Genomic DNA, 18,681 nt, shown 5'->3' with positions numbered 1-18,681 from the left:
AATGAAATCACTTGGGGTGAAATTTGGAGACCCGAGGTATAGGCTTCTGTAGCCATGCTCAAATGGCAGTATAACGCCAAACCTACAGAGTTTATTTATGATTTCTAGAATGTTTTAATTAGAGTGAGCTCCAAATGTATTGGGACAGTGACACATTGTTGTTTTGCCTCTGTACTTCAGCACTTTGGAATTGAAATGATACAATGAAGTTAAAGTGCAGACTATCAGCCTTACTTTTAGGGTATTTTCATCCATATCGGGTGAACCGTTTCGAAATTACAGCAATTGTTGTACATAGTCCCTCTATTTTAAAATTCACCTGTGCCTTGATTACTTCTGGAAGTTCATTTTGCACTAAGTTTGTTTTGCATTTCTGGCATTGTTCACTAGCCAACATCAACTTCTTTTTGTTCTAACCTATTGTACAACTTTCTCACCTTCCAATATTTAATGGATTGAACAATCAGAGTATCAAGATCAAAGTATTTTTAAATCTACCAATTGGTGCTGAAAAGGAGACGAATTTGTGTATTTACATGGCTTTCTTTCATTGATCCCTAATATTCTGAAGCGTTAGTGAGTGTTGAAAAAAAAAAAAAAAAAGGTACAGCAAATTTAAAAGGATGGATTTAGATAAATGTACTGACAACTTTATTGACAATCGTTTCAGCGGTTGAATTAAACTTATTCAGCATTTATTCAGCATGCGCAAGGGGGTAGACAAGTTTTTTTCTTCTGGTTAGGCCATCTTGATATCTGGCTTCCTCGAGACATCTGTGGGCCTTAATTATTTAATCAAACAGCACGCTTAAAGCATCAGACAAGTTCAGTAGATATAGTTGATTTTATTAAAGCACAAAGTGTGTGTCTATATATGGAAAAGTACACGTTTAAAAATGTCAACCAATCGATTGGTCGAAAGAAGAGACTACGTTTGGTCAAGCAATATTTTTGGGGGTCGGGGACAACCCTAATCCATACACCCAGTCACTACAAAGAAACAGGCGTCCTTCCTGACTCACTTGTCAGAGAGGAAGGAAATCACTCAGGGATTTCACCAGGAGGACAATAAGGATGTTAAAACGGTTACACAGTTTAATGGCTGTGAAAGGAGAAAACTGCGGATGAATCAAAAACATTGCAAGAGCTTTGCACACCTGGATTGTACAATATTTGCACATTATTCTTAAATTCTTCAAGCTCTCTCAAGTTGGTTTTTGCTAGACAGCCATTTTCAAATCTTGCCATAGATTTTCAAGACAATTTTTAAGTCAAAACTTTAACTAGGCCACTCCGGAACATTCCATGTCATCTTGCTAAGCAACTCCAGTGTAGATTTGGCCTTGTGTTTTAGGTTAATGTCCCGCTAAAAGGTGAATTAGTCTCCCAGTGTGTTGGAAAGCAGCCTGGACCAGGTTTTCCTCGAGGTGCCCTTCTTTGCGATGCATTGAAAAACGGGGGTGTGAAAAAAGGGTTGTGAATAGCTTAGGTTCCGAAGGCACTGTAAATGTATGCGGGTATACCTGACAGTGGCTACTGATAGTGGGCTAATATTTAACACAATACAAATTGTAAAAAATACAGTGAAAAGTCTGGGTATAATTAAAACATTCTAGAAATCATGAATCAACTCCGTAGGTTTGTTACTATACTGTAATTTGCGCATGGCTGCAGAGGCACATTTGTCTCCATCGTTAAGGTAAAATAGATCTAAAACAATACTAATTTATATTTACAAATGCCTTATTTAAACGTCTTACTCATTTACCTAGTTCTTATCAATAGCTCTTGTCAATTTGCTTTTATCAATTACAATGCACGGAGAATGGTGTTCTCTATATAAAAATAAAATTCCCCATGGAACTGACAGGTTTCATTGTCTGTAAAGGTGGTGGAATTATGTTGGAATTAAGTCACGGTGAGAATACAGTATCTGTAGACGCAGATCCGCCAAACCATTTATTTGATATTCAGCCCAAATGAAAAGCGGGTGAATAGCATGCTATTCTCATGCTTAAGTTTAAGGTCAGAATACACATAGATAGAAAAGTGCATAAAAAGGGAATTCCATTAAATTTACACACGCTTAACTCGGGTCGGAATTCCCCACTAAGGGATTTCAATGGGGCTTTCTCCATTCTGATTGCTTAATATTGTTAAATTAAACTAAATACTCAGCATTTTAATCCATTTCTGCACTCCTTTGAGATCATTTCCACACTGCTACATAGGGCTGCACGATATGTGCCCAAAAAAATCTAATATTTACCAAAACATTGTAATTGCGATTTAGATCAAAACTGTTGGGATCAAGGCAATAGAATGATTATTCAAATTCTATAGTTACAATATAATAGTGAGCACTTTGAATACACTGTTGTTTGACATGACAACGAATGAAAAAGCCCAGGGAGGAATTATTGTGACAGGATAGGAACCAAAGTGTTGGTCAGTATTACCTAGGGGACCCTATAATCTAGCTACATGAAATGTTTTCTCTTAGCTACATCATATAGCTAACATTTCCATGCTTCACCTATTCCTCTTTGATTTAGAAGATACTGTTGCACAAAAACAATGATTAGCTAGTTACGTTTGCTCCGACTCAGTAAATGTATTAGCTAACTGGCGATTAGCATTAGCAGCTAAAACTATACAATTTTAGCAACAACGTGCTAAAAAAGGACACTAGCTGTTTGCACACCGCAAGACACACAACCTAATAGTGTAATTATAGAACGTTTGTGGATTTATATTAAGAAGCAAAGTGGAAATGAGCATCGTTGTCATCAACATCTTGTCACAAGTGCTGTATTAACCATGCAGACTGAGCGCAAGTGGTCGTAGCATATCACATTTAGCGGAGTAGCATATCACATTTAACAAACCAAACATTCAGGCCTCTGCATCAATACCAGTATATAGTAAAATACGCTATACCGCTCATCCCTAAGGGTCCCTCCTACCTGTGAATGTAGTTCTCACGGTTGGTCGGCAGGTCATAGTTGATAACCAGAGACACCTGCTGAACATCAATTCCTCTGGCCTGAAAGGAGAAACATGATCAGCATTCCTTCAATGCCTGACCTCTAGCTGCCATTGCTTTATTACCCTGAACACTAGTGCAGGCTAGCATAGTCCTGTGTGGATCAGTTGGTAAGAGAGTGTGGTGATAGCAATGCCAAAGGTTATGGGTTCAGATCCAACAGTGATCACATACTAAAAATGTATACCATGTTGCCACTTGATTCAAACGTTGTCATCACTGTTCATTAAGAGTAGGCTAATTAAATAAATCATATAGAGCCCACTTACACATTCAATTAATATAATAAGATATTAACATAATTTTACATCCAACATATGAAAAGATTCAGGGCACAGCGTGCTCTACCAAGGTAGTCCTGAACTCAACTCACCAGCAAATCTGTGGTGATGAGAACACGGCTGGAGCCAGAGCGGAACTCCCTCATGATCAGGTCCCTCTCCTTCTGGTCCATGTCACCGTGCTGGGGAGGAAGGATGACATTACATTTAGCAGACACTCTTATACCGAGCCACTTATAGTCAGACAAGATAGTTAGCCTGGATCTGACATCACCTTAGTGAATGAACGCCACAAGCATTTCATGAATCTCGATACCGTACCAAGATCAAACAGTTACAAAAATCATAAAAAAGACACAACAAATGCTGATCTATGGGAATCAAACAAATGCTGATCTATGGGAATCATACAAATGCTGATCTATGGGAATCATACAAATGCTGATCTATGGGAATCATACAAATGCTGATCTGTGGGAATCATACAAATGCTGATCTATGGGAATCATACAAATGCTGATCTATGGGAATCATACAAATGCTGATCTATGGAAAATATACAAATGCTGATCTATGGGAATCATACAAATGCTGATCTATGGAAAATATACAAATGCTGATCTATGGGAATCATACAAATGCTGATCTATGGAAAATATACAACTGCTGTTCTATGGGAATCATACAAATGCTGATCTATGGGAATCATACAAATGCTGATCTATGGAAAATATACAACTGCTGTTCTATGGGAATCATACAAATGCTGATCTATAGGAATCATACAAATGCTGATCTATGGAAAATATACAAATGCTGATCTATGGAAAATATACAAATGCTGATCTATGGGAATCAGACAAATAATGATCTATGGGAATCATACAAATGCTGATCTAACCAGATCAACGGGATGTTTTCTGCACAAATAGAGGCACTAAGAAGTACAGGAGGAACTTTGTGACAAAGATAGGAACTATACTGTGGAGATCGAAGGCCGTGGCTTCTGTAGATATTGCAAACTAATGTGTTTAATGTAAACGATGACATCTCAATAGAATAAATTACAGACACTTCAACCCTGTGCCCGTATTAAGTGTTCAACTCAATGATGAGTTTGTGCCGATAGCATGTACCAACCCGTTGCTCAGGGCAGAGTCGGTTTGGGATTAATATGGCTTTGTCTCTCTCCCCCTGGCAGAGAAGACTCAATGACACTCAAAAGACAGGGAGGGGGTGGAACTAACCACTTTTAAAAAATCAACGGCACTCTCCCAGACACAGATTGAGCTAGTCCGAGAGATCATGCTTTTAATCCAGGACTAGGCATAAATCGGCACCTGGAAACCCAGCTCATAAACTGTTATCAGTTTTCAGAAAGTATTCACACCCATTGACTTTTTCCACATTTTACTGTGTTACTGGCTAAATTTAAAATGTATAATATTTAGATTTCTTTGTCACTGGCCTACACACAACACCCTAATAATATAAAATTGGAATTAAGTTTTTCCAATTTTCTTTTTTACAAATAAATTCAAAATGAAAAGCTGAAATGTTGAGTCAAAAAGCATGGTTTGTTATGGCAAGCCTAAATAAGTCCAGGGATATCAAATCAAATGGATTTATAAGGCTATTTTCACAACCGCATGTCACAAAGTGCTGATACAGAAACCCAGCCTAAAACCACAGAGAGCCAGCAATGCAAAGGTTTGAATATTGGCTTAACAAGTTACATAATACAGAGCCTTCAGAAAGTATTCATACCCCTTCTATTGTTCTACATTTTGTTGAGATACAGCCTGAAAATGATTGTCAAGCAATGATCAACAAGCAATTTGACATAGCTTGAAGAGTTAAAAAAATAAAAAATAAAAAATGGGAGACTTACCCAGAAAGACTCACAGCTGTAATTGCTGACAAAGGAGATTCTAACATGTACTGACACAGGGGATTGAACACTTATCTAATCAAGATATATTAGGTTTTATTTAGCTTGTCTTTTTTTATATACAAATGTTAGAATTTTTCTTCCACTTTGAGTATTTTATGTAGATCGTTGACAAAAAAATAACAATTAACTCAATTTTAATCCCACTTTGTAACACAACAAAATGTGGAAAAAGTCAAGGGGTGTGAATACTTTCTGAAGGCACTGTATACCTTTGTTCATCATCATCCTCCACATACCTGAGTGGTAATATGACAACATATTATTACTAAAACATCAACGCACATAACACTAGCCATTATCAACCCATACAGTGGGGCAAAAAAGTATTTAGTCAGCCACCAATTGTGCAAGTTCTCCCACTTAAAAATATGAGAGGCCTGTAATTTTCATCATAGGTACACTTAAACTATGACAGACAAAATGAGAAGAAAAAAAATCCAAATTTTTTATGAATTTATTTGCAAATTATGGTGGAAAATAAGTATTTGGTCAATAACAAAAGTTTCTCAACACTTTGTTATAAACCCTTTGTTGGCAATGATAGAGGTCAAACGTTTTCTGTAAGTCTTCACAAGGTTTTCACACACTATTGCTGGTATTTTGGCCCATTCCTCCATGCAGATCTCCTCTAGAGCAGTGATGTTTTGGGGCTGTTGCTGGCCAACACGGACTTTCAACTCCCTCCAAAGATTTTCTATGGGGTTGAGATCTGGAGACTGGCTAGGCCACTCCAGAACCTTTAAATGCTTCTTACGAAGAAACTCCTTCGTTGCCCGGGTGGTGTGTTTGGGATCATTGTCATGCTGAAAGACCCAGCCACGTTTCATCTTCAATGCCCTTGCTGATGGAAGGAGGTTTTCACTCAAAATCTCACAATACATGGTCCCATTCATTCTTTTCTTTACACGGATCAGTCGTCCTGGTCCCTTTGCAGAAAAACAGCCCCAAAGCATGATGTTTTCACCCCCATGCTTCACAGTAGGTATGGTGTTCTTTGGATGCAACTCAGCATTCTTTGTCCTCCAAACACGAGTTGAGTTTTTACCAAAAAGTTATATTTTGGTTTCATCTGACCATATGACATTCTCCCAATCTTCTTCTGGATCATCCAAATGCTCTCTAGCAAACTTCAGACGGGCCTGGACATGTACTGGCTTAAGCAGAGGGACACGTCTGGCACTGCAGGATTTGAGTCCCTGGCGTAGTGTGTTGCTGATGGTAGGCTTTGTTACTTTGGTCCCAGCTCTCTGCAGGTCATTCACTAGGTCCCCCCCGTGTGGTTCTGGGATTTTTGCTCACCGTTCTTGTGATCATTTTGACCCCACGGGGCAAGATCTTGCGTGGAGCCCCAGATCGAGGGAGATTATCAGTGGTCTCGTATGTCTTCCATTTCCTAATAATGGCTCCCACAGTTGATTTCTCCAAACCAAGCTGCTTACCTATTGCAGATTCAGTCTTCCTAGCCTGGTGCAGGTCTACAATTTTGTTTCTGGTGTCCTTTGACAGCTCTTTGGTCTTGGCCATAGTGTAGTTTGGAGTGTGACTGTTTGAGGTTGTGGACAGGTGTCTTTTATACTGATAACAAGTTCAAACAGGTGTCATTAATACAGGTAACGAGTGGAGGACAAAGGAGCCTCTTAAAGAAGAAGTTACAAGTCTGTGAGAGCCAGAAATCTTGCTTGTTTGTAGGTGACCAAATACTTACTTTCCACCATAATTTGCAAATAAATTCATTAAAAATCCTACAATGTGATTTTCTGTTGTTTTTTTTCTAATTATGTCTGTCATAGTTGAAGTGTACCTATGATGAAAATTACAGGCCTCTCATCTTTTTAAGTGGGAGAACTTGCACAATTCATGGCTGACTAAATACTTTTTTGCCCCACTGTATATCCATCACCAAACACATACCTGGGTGTTAGGTATGACAACACTGTGGGACATGGACACAGAGCTGGAGGTGCAGGAGCTCTTACCAGGGCAGAGACAGTAAAGTCCCTGGCATGCATCTTCTCAGTCAGCCAGTCCACCTTCCTGCGGGTGTTGATGAAGATCACAGCCTGGGTGATGGTCAGGGTCTCGTACAGATCACACAGGGTGTCCAGCTTCCACTCCTGCCAATGGAAAGGGGGTTGCATTGAGACTGAAGACATGGGAGTAACGTTACTTTATCGCTAAGTAGTGGAGAGGGAGAGATCCCAGCCATGGTGGAGAGCAGTCTGCTTTCTTTGCCAACGAACACCGTTCCTCTAACAGCATGGGAGACGGAGGGAACTCGGGACCCCAAAAACATTTAAAAGGGTGCTTAAAAGGATATAGCTGCACATTACTAGTATCACTGTCGAAAGATTTTTTCAATCAAAATCAACCATCTTGATAATCAAATAATCAAGTACTACAAGTTTAACGAAGGAGAGGCAATCTCTAAACTCCTCACTAGCTATGTTTTCATGAACCTTTCCGGTGATGGTCAACATTTAGAATGCTTGCACAGAAAATACATGCGACAATTGCCTGCTATGGTGCGTTTTCCATTGAAATATCTTGTATCGATAAACTCAGCTGGATGTAATGACGTCACACTGTCGCAAAAACCCTACAGTGTCAAAACAAAATGAAGTGATTAAAAGTGTTACCATTAAATTGCGCATTAATACATTGCCGACAGCCTGTATGCCCTCACACCAGCATACATAGAATGCAATAATTGACTAATATTTGCCATATTCTAATCATTCTCATGTGTTAACGTATAGCCACGGTTCGTGGCATGGTGAAACTTGCCAGCCAACCAGAAAAGAAAAGCGAAGCAATTCCGGCATTCTTTAAAGTCAGTCAATGTCCTGAAAAAAAAACATTTTTATAGTTCGAAAAAATGATTTTGCAAGCAGTATAATTTAGAACTAAATGTTGAGCTTTATAGTTACGTGATGACACCACGTGCCCCACAAATTCAAAATGGTTCAGCAAAAACTGTTTCCAGCATCATTTGTCACAACAAAGGTTCCACAAAAGAAAAATCTACCCCTGTTGAACGTATGTAAAAACAATATGTTTTTTTTTATCTTTAGAAAATGTTTTCTATCTGCCGTTTCCATTACAGATGTCGCAAAGATTTTAGCTTTTGTCTAATAGACCTGGGTCATTGGAAACCTGCTTACTGATTAATATTCTACAGTTGAAGTCAGAAGTTTACATACACTAAGGGTGGAGTCATTAAAACGTGTTTTGTAACCACTCCGCACATTTAATGTTAACAAACAATCGTTTTGGCAAGTCAGTTAGGACATCTACTTTGCGCATGACACAAGTAATTTTTCCAACAATTGCTTACATACAGATTATTCACTATCCCAATTCCAGTGGGTCAGAAGTTTACATACACTAAGTTGACTGTGCCTTTAAACAGCTTGGAAAATTCCAGAAAATGGTGTCATGGCTTTAGAAGCTTCTGATAGGCTAATTTACATTATTTGAGTCAATTGGAGGTGTACCTGTGGATGTATTTCAACGCCTACATTCAAATGCCTCTTTGAGGCATGGGAAAATCAAAAGAAATCAGCCAAGACCTCAGAAAAACAATTGTAGACCTCCACAAGTCAGGTTCATCCTTGAGAGCAATTTCCAAAACGCCTGAAGGTACCACGTTCATCTGTACAAATAATAGTACGCAAGTATAAACACCATGGGACCACGCAGCCGTCATACCACTCAGGAAGGAGACGCATTCTGTCTCCTAGAGATGAATGTACTTTGGTGCTAAAAGTGCAAATCAATTAACAGCAAAGGACGATAGAGGAAACAGGTACAAAATTATCTATAGCCACAGTAAAAACGAGTCCTATATCGACATAACCTGAAAGGTCACTCAGCAAGGAAGAAGCCACTGCTCCAAAACTGCCATAAAAAAGCCAGACGACACTTTGCAACTGCACATGGGACAAAGATTGTACTTTTTGGAGAAATGTCCTCTGGTCTGATGAAACAAAAATAGAACTGTTTGGCCATAATGACCATCGTAATGTTCGGAGTAAAAAGGGGGAGGCTTGCAAGCCAATGAACACCATCCCAACCGTGAAGCACGGGGGTGGCAGCATCATGTTGTGGGGGTGCTTTGCTGCAGGAGGGACTGGTGCACTTCACAAAATAGATGGCATCATGAGGCAGGAAAATGATGTGGATATATTGAAGCAACATCTCAAGACATCAGTCAGGAAGTTAAAGCTGGTTCTTCCAAATGGACAATGACCCCAAGCATACTTCCAAAGTTGTGGCAAAATGGTTTAAGGACAGCAAAGTCAAGGTATTGGAGTGGTCATCACAAAGCCCTGACCTCAATCCTATGGAAAATTTGTGGGCAGAACTGAAAAGGTGTGTGTGAGAAAGGGGGCCTACAAACCGGACTCAGGTGCACCAGCTCTGTCAGGAGGAATGGGACAAAATTCACCTAACTTATTGTGGGAAGCTTGTGGAAGGCTACCCGAAACGTTTGACCCAAGTTAAACAATTTAAAGGCAATGCTACCAAATACTAATTGAGTGCATGTAAACTTCTGACCCACTGGGAATGTGATGAAAGAAATAAATGAAATGAGATGAAATAAATAATTCTCTCTGCTATTATTCTGAAATGTCATATTCTTAAAATAAAGTGGTGATCCTAACTGACCTAAAACAGGGAATTCTTACTAGGATTAAATGTCAGGAATTGTGAAAAACTGAGTTTAAATGTATTTGGCTATTGTGTATATAAACTTCCGACTACAACTGTATGTGGTCAGAACAGTTACTAGTGAGGGGGGTGTTGCAAAAATCGATAGTTACATACAGTATCAGAACTGGAGTTCTAACCAGTTTTAGGAGGGTGTGTCATATTTTTATGGTTCCCCCCGTTGCCACTCCTTCTCCCGACAGTAGGGCCTGCTCTGCTCCTTCTCCTGACAAGTGAAAGTGCATTTCCCAGCTGATAATCACCCCGAAACTCAACCTAAACAAAAATAAGTTTTGTTTACTGTCTCAATACATTTGGAGCCCATTATAATGCCATTATTGCTTTTGTTCTGATTTTAACAAGGCCACTTGGCACTTATAATGATGTTTAGGTTGCAGATGTTTTCATCATTAGACGGCTCGTGGTTGGGGTATTTTTTATTTATTTAATGTTGTCATTATAAAAAGCTGTTTACCGTGTTCCAACACATATGATTTCTGTTTCATACTGTAGTTGTAACACAGGCATTCAACCAATAAAATAGATTGAACACTTTTTTTGTTTTTGAATTTTACCCCTTTTTCTCCCCAATTTCGTGGTATCCAATTGTTTAGTAGCTACTATCTTGTCTCATCGCTACAACTCCCGTATGGGCTCGGGAGAGACGAAGGTTGAAAGTCATGCGTCCTCCGCTACACAACCCAACCAAGCCGCACTGCTTCTTTAATGAATTAGTTTGTTTGTTTTGTTTTTACATATAGCCTACAGTAACAAACTAATGAAAACACTATTGTGTTCTTTTAAATTAAATACAAATCGTATTCCAATGCTATCCAAATCCTTCGTAAACGCAATCAAAAAAATGAATATATTTGAGATAGCATATATGACATTTATTAATTACACTGTTAGAATGTTGCAGTCTGGTGTTAAATAGGGAGCCAATTTGATTTGAGCACTTATTTCCATAACTGATCAAAACTTGTTTTCTCACGGCTCTCTCTTGTCCCTCTGAAGCAGACGTATGGTGAGCAATATGTTTCAAACCTCGATTGGCAATATAATCACAGAATTGCATATCGTATCTTGAGATCCCAGGCAATTCCGAGCCCAATGAGTTACTGTGTTGTATTGACAAAATGTGTCTACTTCATGACCTTTGTTCTTCTTTTAGATACATTTTTTTAAAATGTTAAAATCAACTGTTTTACTTACATATAGGATGCTCAATGAGTCGATTTATTATTATTTATTACTAGTAGAGCAAAGAGCCTCACGAAACTCTTGTATCACAAGCATATATAAAGAGCCTTATATTTTATCTATATATACTTTTCTAGAACAAGCATCTAGAACAGCAATACCTCTTTCTCCACGTTAATGTAGAACTGGCGAATACCCTCCAGGGTGAGCTCCTCCTTCTTCACAAGGATACGGATTGGGTCACGCATGAACTTCTTGGTGACTTCCAGCACATCCTGAGGCATGGTGGCAGACAGGAGCACCACCTGGAAAATAGGGTTGAGAAAAGGTATTAGCTAGGCTCTATAGAACAAAATACCTGACAGAGGAAAGTCTCTCTCTCTCAGATATAAATATTCTATATTCGCCAAGATGATGCTTAATTCTGTTGCGACATTTGTCAGCAAAAAAATCTTAATTAAAAGTCCTGAATTTCCAGAGAGGCAGCAGGAAGAGCATGAAATCAAATCAAATGTATTGGCCGCATTCATAGATTTGCAGATGTTATCACAAGTACAGCATAATGCTTATGTTTCTAGCTCCAACACTGCAGTAATCTATATATCAGGAATCAAGGTAAGACCCAAGTGCAGACTGTGTGAAGTAACAATGTTCATCGTAACCACAGGGGCAGGCAAACGACAGGTCGAGGAAGGCAGGGGTCGATAATCCAGAGTAGAGGCCAAGGTACCAGACGGCAGGCAGGCTCAGGTCAGACAGAGGTTGGTAATCCAGAGGCGGAGCAAAGGAACAGTACGGCAGGCAGGGTCAGGGTCAGGGACAGGCAGAGTGGTTAGGCGGGCGGGTAGAGGGTCAAGAATGGCAAGGGTCAAAAACCAGGAGGATGAAAAAAGGAGAGACTGGGGAAAAACAGGAGCAGAGACAAACGCTAGTTGACTTGAACAAACAAGACGAACTGGCACATACAGACAGAAAATATAGGTATAAATACCAAGAGGCTAAGTGGGGAAGATGGGCAACACCTGGAGGGGATGGAGACAAGCACAAGGTGAAACAGATCAGGACATGACAGTACCTCCCCCCACCCCCCTAGGGACGCCACCTGGCGTTCCACCTGGGCGGATACCTGGTTGACTGGGGGTGCCGGCGGTGAAAGTCGGCAATGAGGGCCCAGGTCCAGGATGTCTTTAGCGGGAACAGAGCACCTCTCCTCCGGGCCATAACCCTCCCAGTCAACCAGGTACTGGAAATCCCTGCCCCGAACCCTCAGGAGGCGTCTCACCGTGTACGCTGGCTGGCCACCAATGACACGGGGGGAAGGGTTGGGCCTAGAAACAGAAGACAAGGGGCAGTCAGACATGGTTTTAGACTCTAGACACAGAAAGGGTAGGAAAAATACGGAGAGTAAGGGGCAACAGAGGATGAACAGCAGAGGGGCTAATGATCTTGGAACGGGGGGGAAAGGCCTCGGCTTCCGGGGGTGTAGTCGCGGCACGCCAGCGCCTCAGGCTTGACCTTCTTGGATACCGGAATCGAAGTGGCCCGGGCCTTACTGAACCTCTCCCGGAGGTCCTGGTACTCTGCAAAGCTGGCGGAGAGGTCGGGGCAATTTCCAAGCCCCCAGGAACACTTCTCGGGGCAGGCAGAGCTGACTTCAGGCAATGAGTGTGGCAGGACAGGCTCTAGCCCACAATGGCACCAGTAGCCCAGTCAATGGAGGGATTGTGTCGCCAGAGCCAAGAGAATCCCAATACCACGGTACCCTGCGGAGACTCAACCATAAATTGGTATAAATGTACGGATATAAAAGTACGGATAATCCTGATTTGGACAATATAGATTAATGAGACAAATCTCGTTTTCGTCCACTTTCATATTCAAAAGGATCCACCTTCCTTGCGAAACATTCCTGACTATTTGCACATTCAGATCGTAATATTTGTTCATTAATATCATCACACCTTTTGAGTTCCTTTGTCCATGACAGAAAATTATTTCACCACCCCATTCCTTTTCCCACGCAACTTCATCTAAGGATGTAGAGTGAGTTTCCTGTAAACAGTAATTGTTACATTCCTTTTCTTTTAGCAATGTAAAGACGGATCTTCTTTTAATAATCTGCTAAACCATTCTAATTATTACTGGCTGTACTTATTTCACCCCTTACCATAACTAGATACTATCCTCAGTCTAAATTTACAATAATTAGTGCTTGTAAAGTTACTGCCATCAGACATTATGACGGTCAAAAGTAGAGCTTTCAAATGTTTGATATTTAGAATTCAAGAAATAGGTTCTAGCAATATTTGTTTTATTCCCAATGCCGCAGATGTTAGAAAATTGAGACAAGATATTATGTGTGTAGTAAATCTGAGTATGTTGATGTGTATGATATTGGATGTGATTTAGTGAGAGTGTGTACGATGTCTGTATAAGAATAAGACTATAATGTGTGATGTCCAAATAAATAATAACTTTTTGATGGTAGCGGGGTGAACAGGCCGTGGCTCGGGTGGCTGAGATCTTTGATGAGCTTCTTGGTCTTCCTGTGACACACGGTAGATGTCATTGAGTGCAGGCAGTGTAGTTGCCGTACCAGGTGGTGATACAGCCCGGCAGAACACTCTTGATGGTGCATCTTTAAAAGTTTGTGAGGGTCTTAGGGGCCAAGCCAAATTTCTTCAGCCTCCTGAGGTAGTACAGGAGGGGGCTGGGCACACACCCCTGTGGGGCCCGTGTGTTGAGGATCAGCCTGATAAAGGTGTTGTTGCCTACCTTCACCACTTGGGGTCGGCCCGTCAGGAAGTCTAGGACCCAGTTGCACAGGGAGGGGTTCAGACCCAGTGCCCTGAGATTAGTGATGAGCTTGGAGGGCATTATGGTGTTGAACACTAAGCTGTAGTTGATGAAAAGCATTCTTACATATGTATTCCTCTTGTCCAGGTGGGATGGGGCAGTGTGCAGTGCAATGGCAATTGTGTCATCCGTGGATCTGTTGGTGCAATATGCAAATTGTAGTGGATCTAGGGTGTCGGGTAAAGTGGAGGTGATATGATCCTTAAATGCACTTCATGAGTTCAGTAGCCTTTGCTTTCTTGTTGGAATGTAACGGTACACGTATTCGTATCGAACCGTTCGGTACGGACACCTCGGGTCGGTCTGCACTGAACCTGAATGATTACATTAAAAAAAGATGTAACTTTTTTTTTTTTTACTCGAGGAATAGGCTATGACTACACTGCGGTGTATGCCTTGAGTAAATCTGAGCTGAAGTAAACATGGTCTATTCTGTTAAATCAACTAAAGCCTATTGCACATGATGTAATGAGAATTAAAATCTTAATTGGCGAATTCCAAACTTTACTTTAGAGAGGCTCAGCCGGGAACTAGTTCTGTGCAATGACTAGTGTTGGGGGTCGATAAACCAGGAGGATTTTCCCTCATCGTTTAAATCTCCAGTTTGAAAAACATTTTGGCTTTCCAGTAGATTACAACGGCGATGGACAGATAGAGTATGTCGCCACTGCTCAACGAGAATAGCCTATGCAGCTGCCAACACCTCGAACATGTTGACACATTTACGCCAACACCACCCCAGTATTCATACCAACGGAGCAGGACGGAAACGCAAAGAAAACAACCTTAGCTTCCGTCTGTATTCAAGCAGCCCTTCACAGCAGATTCTGACCGGGCCAAAGACATTTGAGAGCGATAAGTATGTTTATAGCCGCAGATATGCTCACATTCTTGTTCATTGAGAACAACATTGTGTTTTCGAGCCACGTTACGAACTTCGCCCTCTCACACCCATTTCAGCAAATAGGTAATACCTGCTCTACAGTGCCTTCAGAAAGTATTCACACCCTTAGACTTGTTCCACTTTTGTTGTGTTAAAGTGGGATTCAAATGGATTTGATTGCAATTTTTTTTTTGTCAAAGTGGAAGAAAAATTGTAAAGTTAAACAATATTTTGATTAGATAAGTGGTCAACCGCCTGAGTCAATACATGTTAGAATCACCTTTGGCAGCGATTACATCTGTTGGTCTTTCTGGGTAACTCTCTTAAGAGCTTTGCAAACCTGGATTGTACAATATTCGCCTATAATACTTTTTTTTAGTTCTTAAAGTTCTGTTAAATCATGCCAAAATTTAAGCAAATTTTAGTCAAACTGTAACTAGGCCACTCAGGAACATTTAATGTTGTCTTGGTAAGTAACTTGTGTATATTTGGCCTTGCATTTTAGGTTATTGTCCTGCTGAAAGGTGGATCTGGTATTTGGTATTTTATTAGGATCCCCATTAGCTGTTGCAAAAGCAGCAGCTACTCTTCCTGGGGTCCACACAAAACATGAAACATAATACAGAATGACATAATACAGAACATCAATAGACAAGAACTACTCAAAGACAGAACTACATTACAAAAAGGCACACGTAGCCTACATATCAATGCATACACACAAACTATCTAGATCAAGTAGGGGAGAGGAGTTGTGCCGCAAGTTGTTGCTTTATCTGTTTTTTGAAACCATGTTTGCTGTTTATTCTGTTTATTTTTTATTATAATACAGTACGCTTTCTTGAATTTGTTCTGGATTTGGGGACTGTGAAAAGACCCCTGGTGGCATGTCTGGTGGGATTAGTGTGTGTGTCAGAGCTGTGTGTACGTTAACTATGCAAACAATTTTGGATTTTCAACACATTGTTTCTTATAAAAAGAAGAAGTGACGCAGTCAGTCTCTCCTCAACACTTAGCCAAGAGAGACTGGCATGCATAATATTCATGTCAGCCCTCTGATTACTATTAAAAGCTAAATGTGCTGCTCTGTTCTGGGCCAGCTGCAGCTTAACTAGGTTTTTCCTTACAGCCCTCGACCACACGATTGGACAATAATCAAGATTAGACAAAACCAGAGCCTGCAGAACATGCTTTTTGAAGTGTGGTGTCAAAAAAGCAGAGCATCTCTTTATTACGGCTAGACCTCTCCCCATCTTTACAAACATTGAATCTATATGTTTTGATCATGACGGTTTACAATCTAAAGTAACACCAAGTAATTTAGTCTCCTCAACTTGTTCAACAGCCACACCATTCATTACCAGTCAGCTGAGGTCTAGAACTTAAGGAATGATTTGTACCAAATACAATATATATATATATATGCCATTTAGCAGACGCTTTTATCCAAAGCGACTTACAGTCATGTGTGCATACATTCTACGTATGGGTGGTCCCGGGAATCGAACCCACTACCCTGGCGTTACAAGCGCCATGCTCTACCAACTGAGCTACAGAAGGACCAATGCTCTCAGTTATAGAGGTGTTCAGGACCAGTTTATTACTGGCCACCCATTCCAAAACAGACTGCAACTCTTTGTTAAGGGTTTCAGTGACTTCATTAGCTGTGGTTGCTGATGCGTATATGGTTGAATCATCAGCATACATGGACACAAATGCTTTGTTTAATGCCAGTGCCAGGTCATTTGTAAAAATAGAAAAGAGTAGAGGGCCTAGAGAGCTGCACTGCGGTACACCACACTTTACATGTTTGACATTACAGAAGCTTCCATTAAAGAAAACCCTTTGAGTTATATTAGATAGATTGCCATATGCAGAAGAAATTCGGCTTGTCACCAAAAGCACTCACAAACTTCTACAGATGCACAATCGAGAGCATCCTGGCGGGCTGTATCACCGCCTGGTACGGCAACTGCTCCGCCCACAACCGTAAGGCTCTCCAGAGGGTAGTGAAGTCTCCACAACGCATCACCGGGGGCAAACTACCTGCCCTCCAGGACACCTACACCACCCGATGTTACAGGAAGGCCATAAAGATCATCAAGGACAACAACCACCCGTGCCACTGTCTGTTCACCCCGCTATCATCCAGAAGGCGAGGTCAGTACAGGTGCATCAAAGCTGGGACCGAGAGACTAAAAACAGCTTCTATCTCAAGGCCATCAGACTGTTAAACAGCCACCACTAACATTGAGTGGCTGCTGCCAACACACTGACTCAACTCCAGCCACTTTAATAATGGGAATTGATGGGAAATGATGTAAAATATATCACTAGCCACTTTAAACAATGCTACCTAATATAATGTCTACATACCCTACATTATTCATCTCATATGTATATGTATATACTGTACTCTATATCATCTAATGCATCTTTATGTAATACATGTATCACTAGCCACTTTAACTATGCCACTTTGTTTACATACTCATCTCATATGTATATACTGTACTCGATACCATCTACTGTATCTTGCCTATGCCGCTCTGTACCATCACTCATTCATATATCTTTATGTACATATTCTTTATGTACACTTGTGTGTATAAGACAGTAGTTTTGGAATTGTTAGTTAGATTACTTGTTGGTTATTACTGCATTGTCGGAACTAGAAGCACAAGCATTTCGCTACACTCGCATTAACATCTGCTAACCATGTGTATGTGACAAATAAAATTTGATTTGATATCATGGATTCAGAGCTGAGGTTGAAAAGCCATAACACATATGTTTTTTCAACGACAGGTTATGGTCAATAATATCAAAGGCTGCACTGAAATCTAACAGTACAGCTCCCACAATATTCTTAGTATCAATTTCTTTCAACCAATCATCCATCATTTGTGTCAGTACAGTACATGTTGAGTGCCCTTCTCTATAAGCATACTGAAAGTCTGTTGTTAATTTGTTTACAGAGAAATAGCATTGTATTTGGTCAAACACTATTTTCTCCAACAGTTTGCTAAGAGCTGGCAGCAAGCTTATAGGTCTGCTGTTAGAACCAGTAAAGGCAGCTTTACCACTCTTGGGAAGCGGAATGACTTTGGCTTCCCTCCAGGCCGGAGGACAAAGACTTTCTTCTAGGCTCAGATTAAAAATATGACAGATAGGAGTGGCTATAGAGTCAGCTACCATCCTCAGTAGCTTTCCATCTAAGTTGTCAATGCCAGGAGGTTTGCCATTATTGATCGATAACAATAATTTTATCCACCTCTCCCACACTAACTTTACAAAATTCAAACTGGCAATGCTATTCTTTCATTATTTGTTTTTTTTAATGCATGAATACAATTGCTCACTGTTCGTTGTTCGCATTTCCTGCATAAGTTTGCCCACTTTGCCAATGAAATAATCATTAAAATAATTGGCAACATCCAATGGTTTTGTGATGAATAAGCCATCTGATTCGATGAAAGATGGAGTTGAATTGGTCTTTCTGCCCATAATTTCATTTAAAGTACTCCAAAGTTTTTTTTCATTGATCTTGGCTTCATAATACAGTTTCTTCTTCTTTTTGTTGCGTTTAGTCACATAATTTATCAATTTGCAGTAAGGTAAGTATGCCAGTCAGATATGCAGCCAGACATATTAGCCACTCCTTTCCCACCCCCATTTCTTTCAACCATACAGATTGGTCTCCCAGTGTCTGGTGAAAAGCAGACTGAACCAGGTTTACCTCTAAGAA

At 40.4% G+C, this 18,681-nt stretch overlaps 1 protein-coding gene across 1 annotated transcript in view; it reads right to left on the bottom strand.

Annotated features, from left to right (window-relative positions):
* LOC118390582 (eukaryotic initiation factor 4A-I) overlaps positions 1-18,681 on the bottom strand; it is a 36,193-nt gene that overhangs the window by 1,648 nt on the left and 15,864 nt on the right. The window contains exons 7-10 of the mRNA XM_035781278.2: positions 11,356-11,499; positions 7,258-7,395; positions 3,420-3,509; positions 2,967-3,046 (exon numbers count right to left, since the gene is read on the bottom strand). Of these exons, the coding sequence (XP_035637171.1) occupies positions 2,967-3,046; positions 3,420-3,509; positions 7,258-7,395; positions 11,356-11,499 (452 nt within the window). The remainder of the gene's footprint in view (positions 1-2,966; positions 3,047-3,419; positions 3,510-7,257; positions 7,396-11,355; positions 11,500-18,681) is intronic.

Source organism: Oncorhynchus keta, chromosome 11 (assembly GCF_023373465.1).
Source record: "Oncorhynchus keta strain PuntledgeMale-10-30-2019 chromosome 11, Oket_V2, whole genome shotgun sequence".
NCBI classification, from domain to species: domain Eukaryota; kingdom Metazoa; phylum Chordata; class Actinopteri; order Salmoniformes; family Salmonidae; genus Oncorhynchus; species Oncorhynchus keta.
Note: the sequence above shows the minus strand (reverse complement) of the source record. Positions and strands in the feature narration are given on the sequence as shown.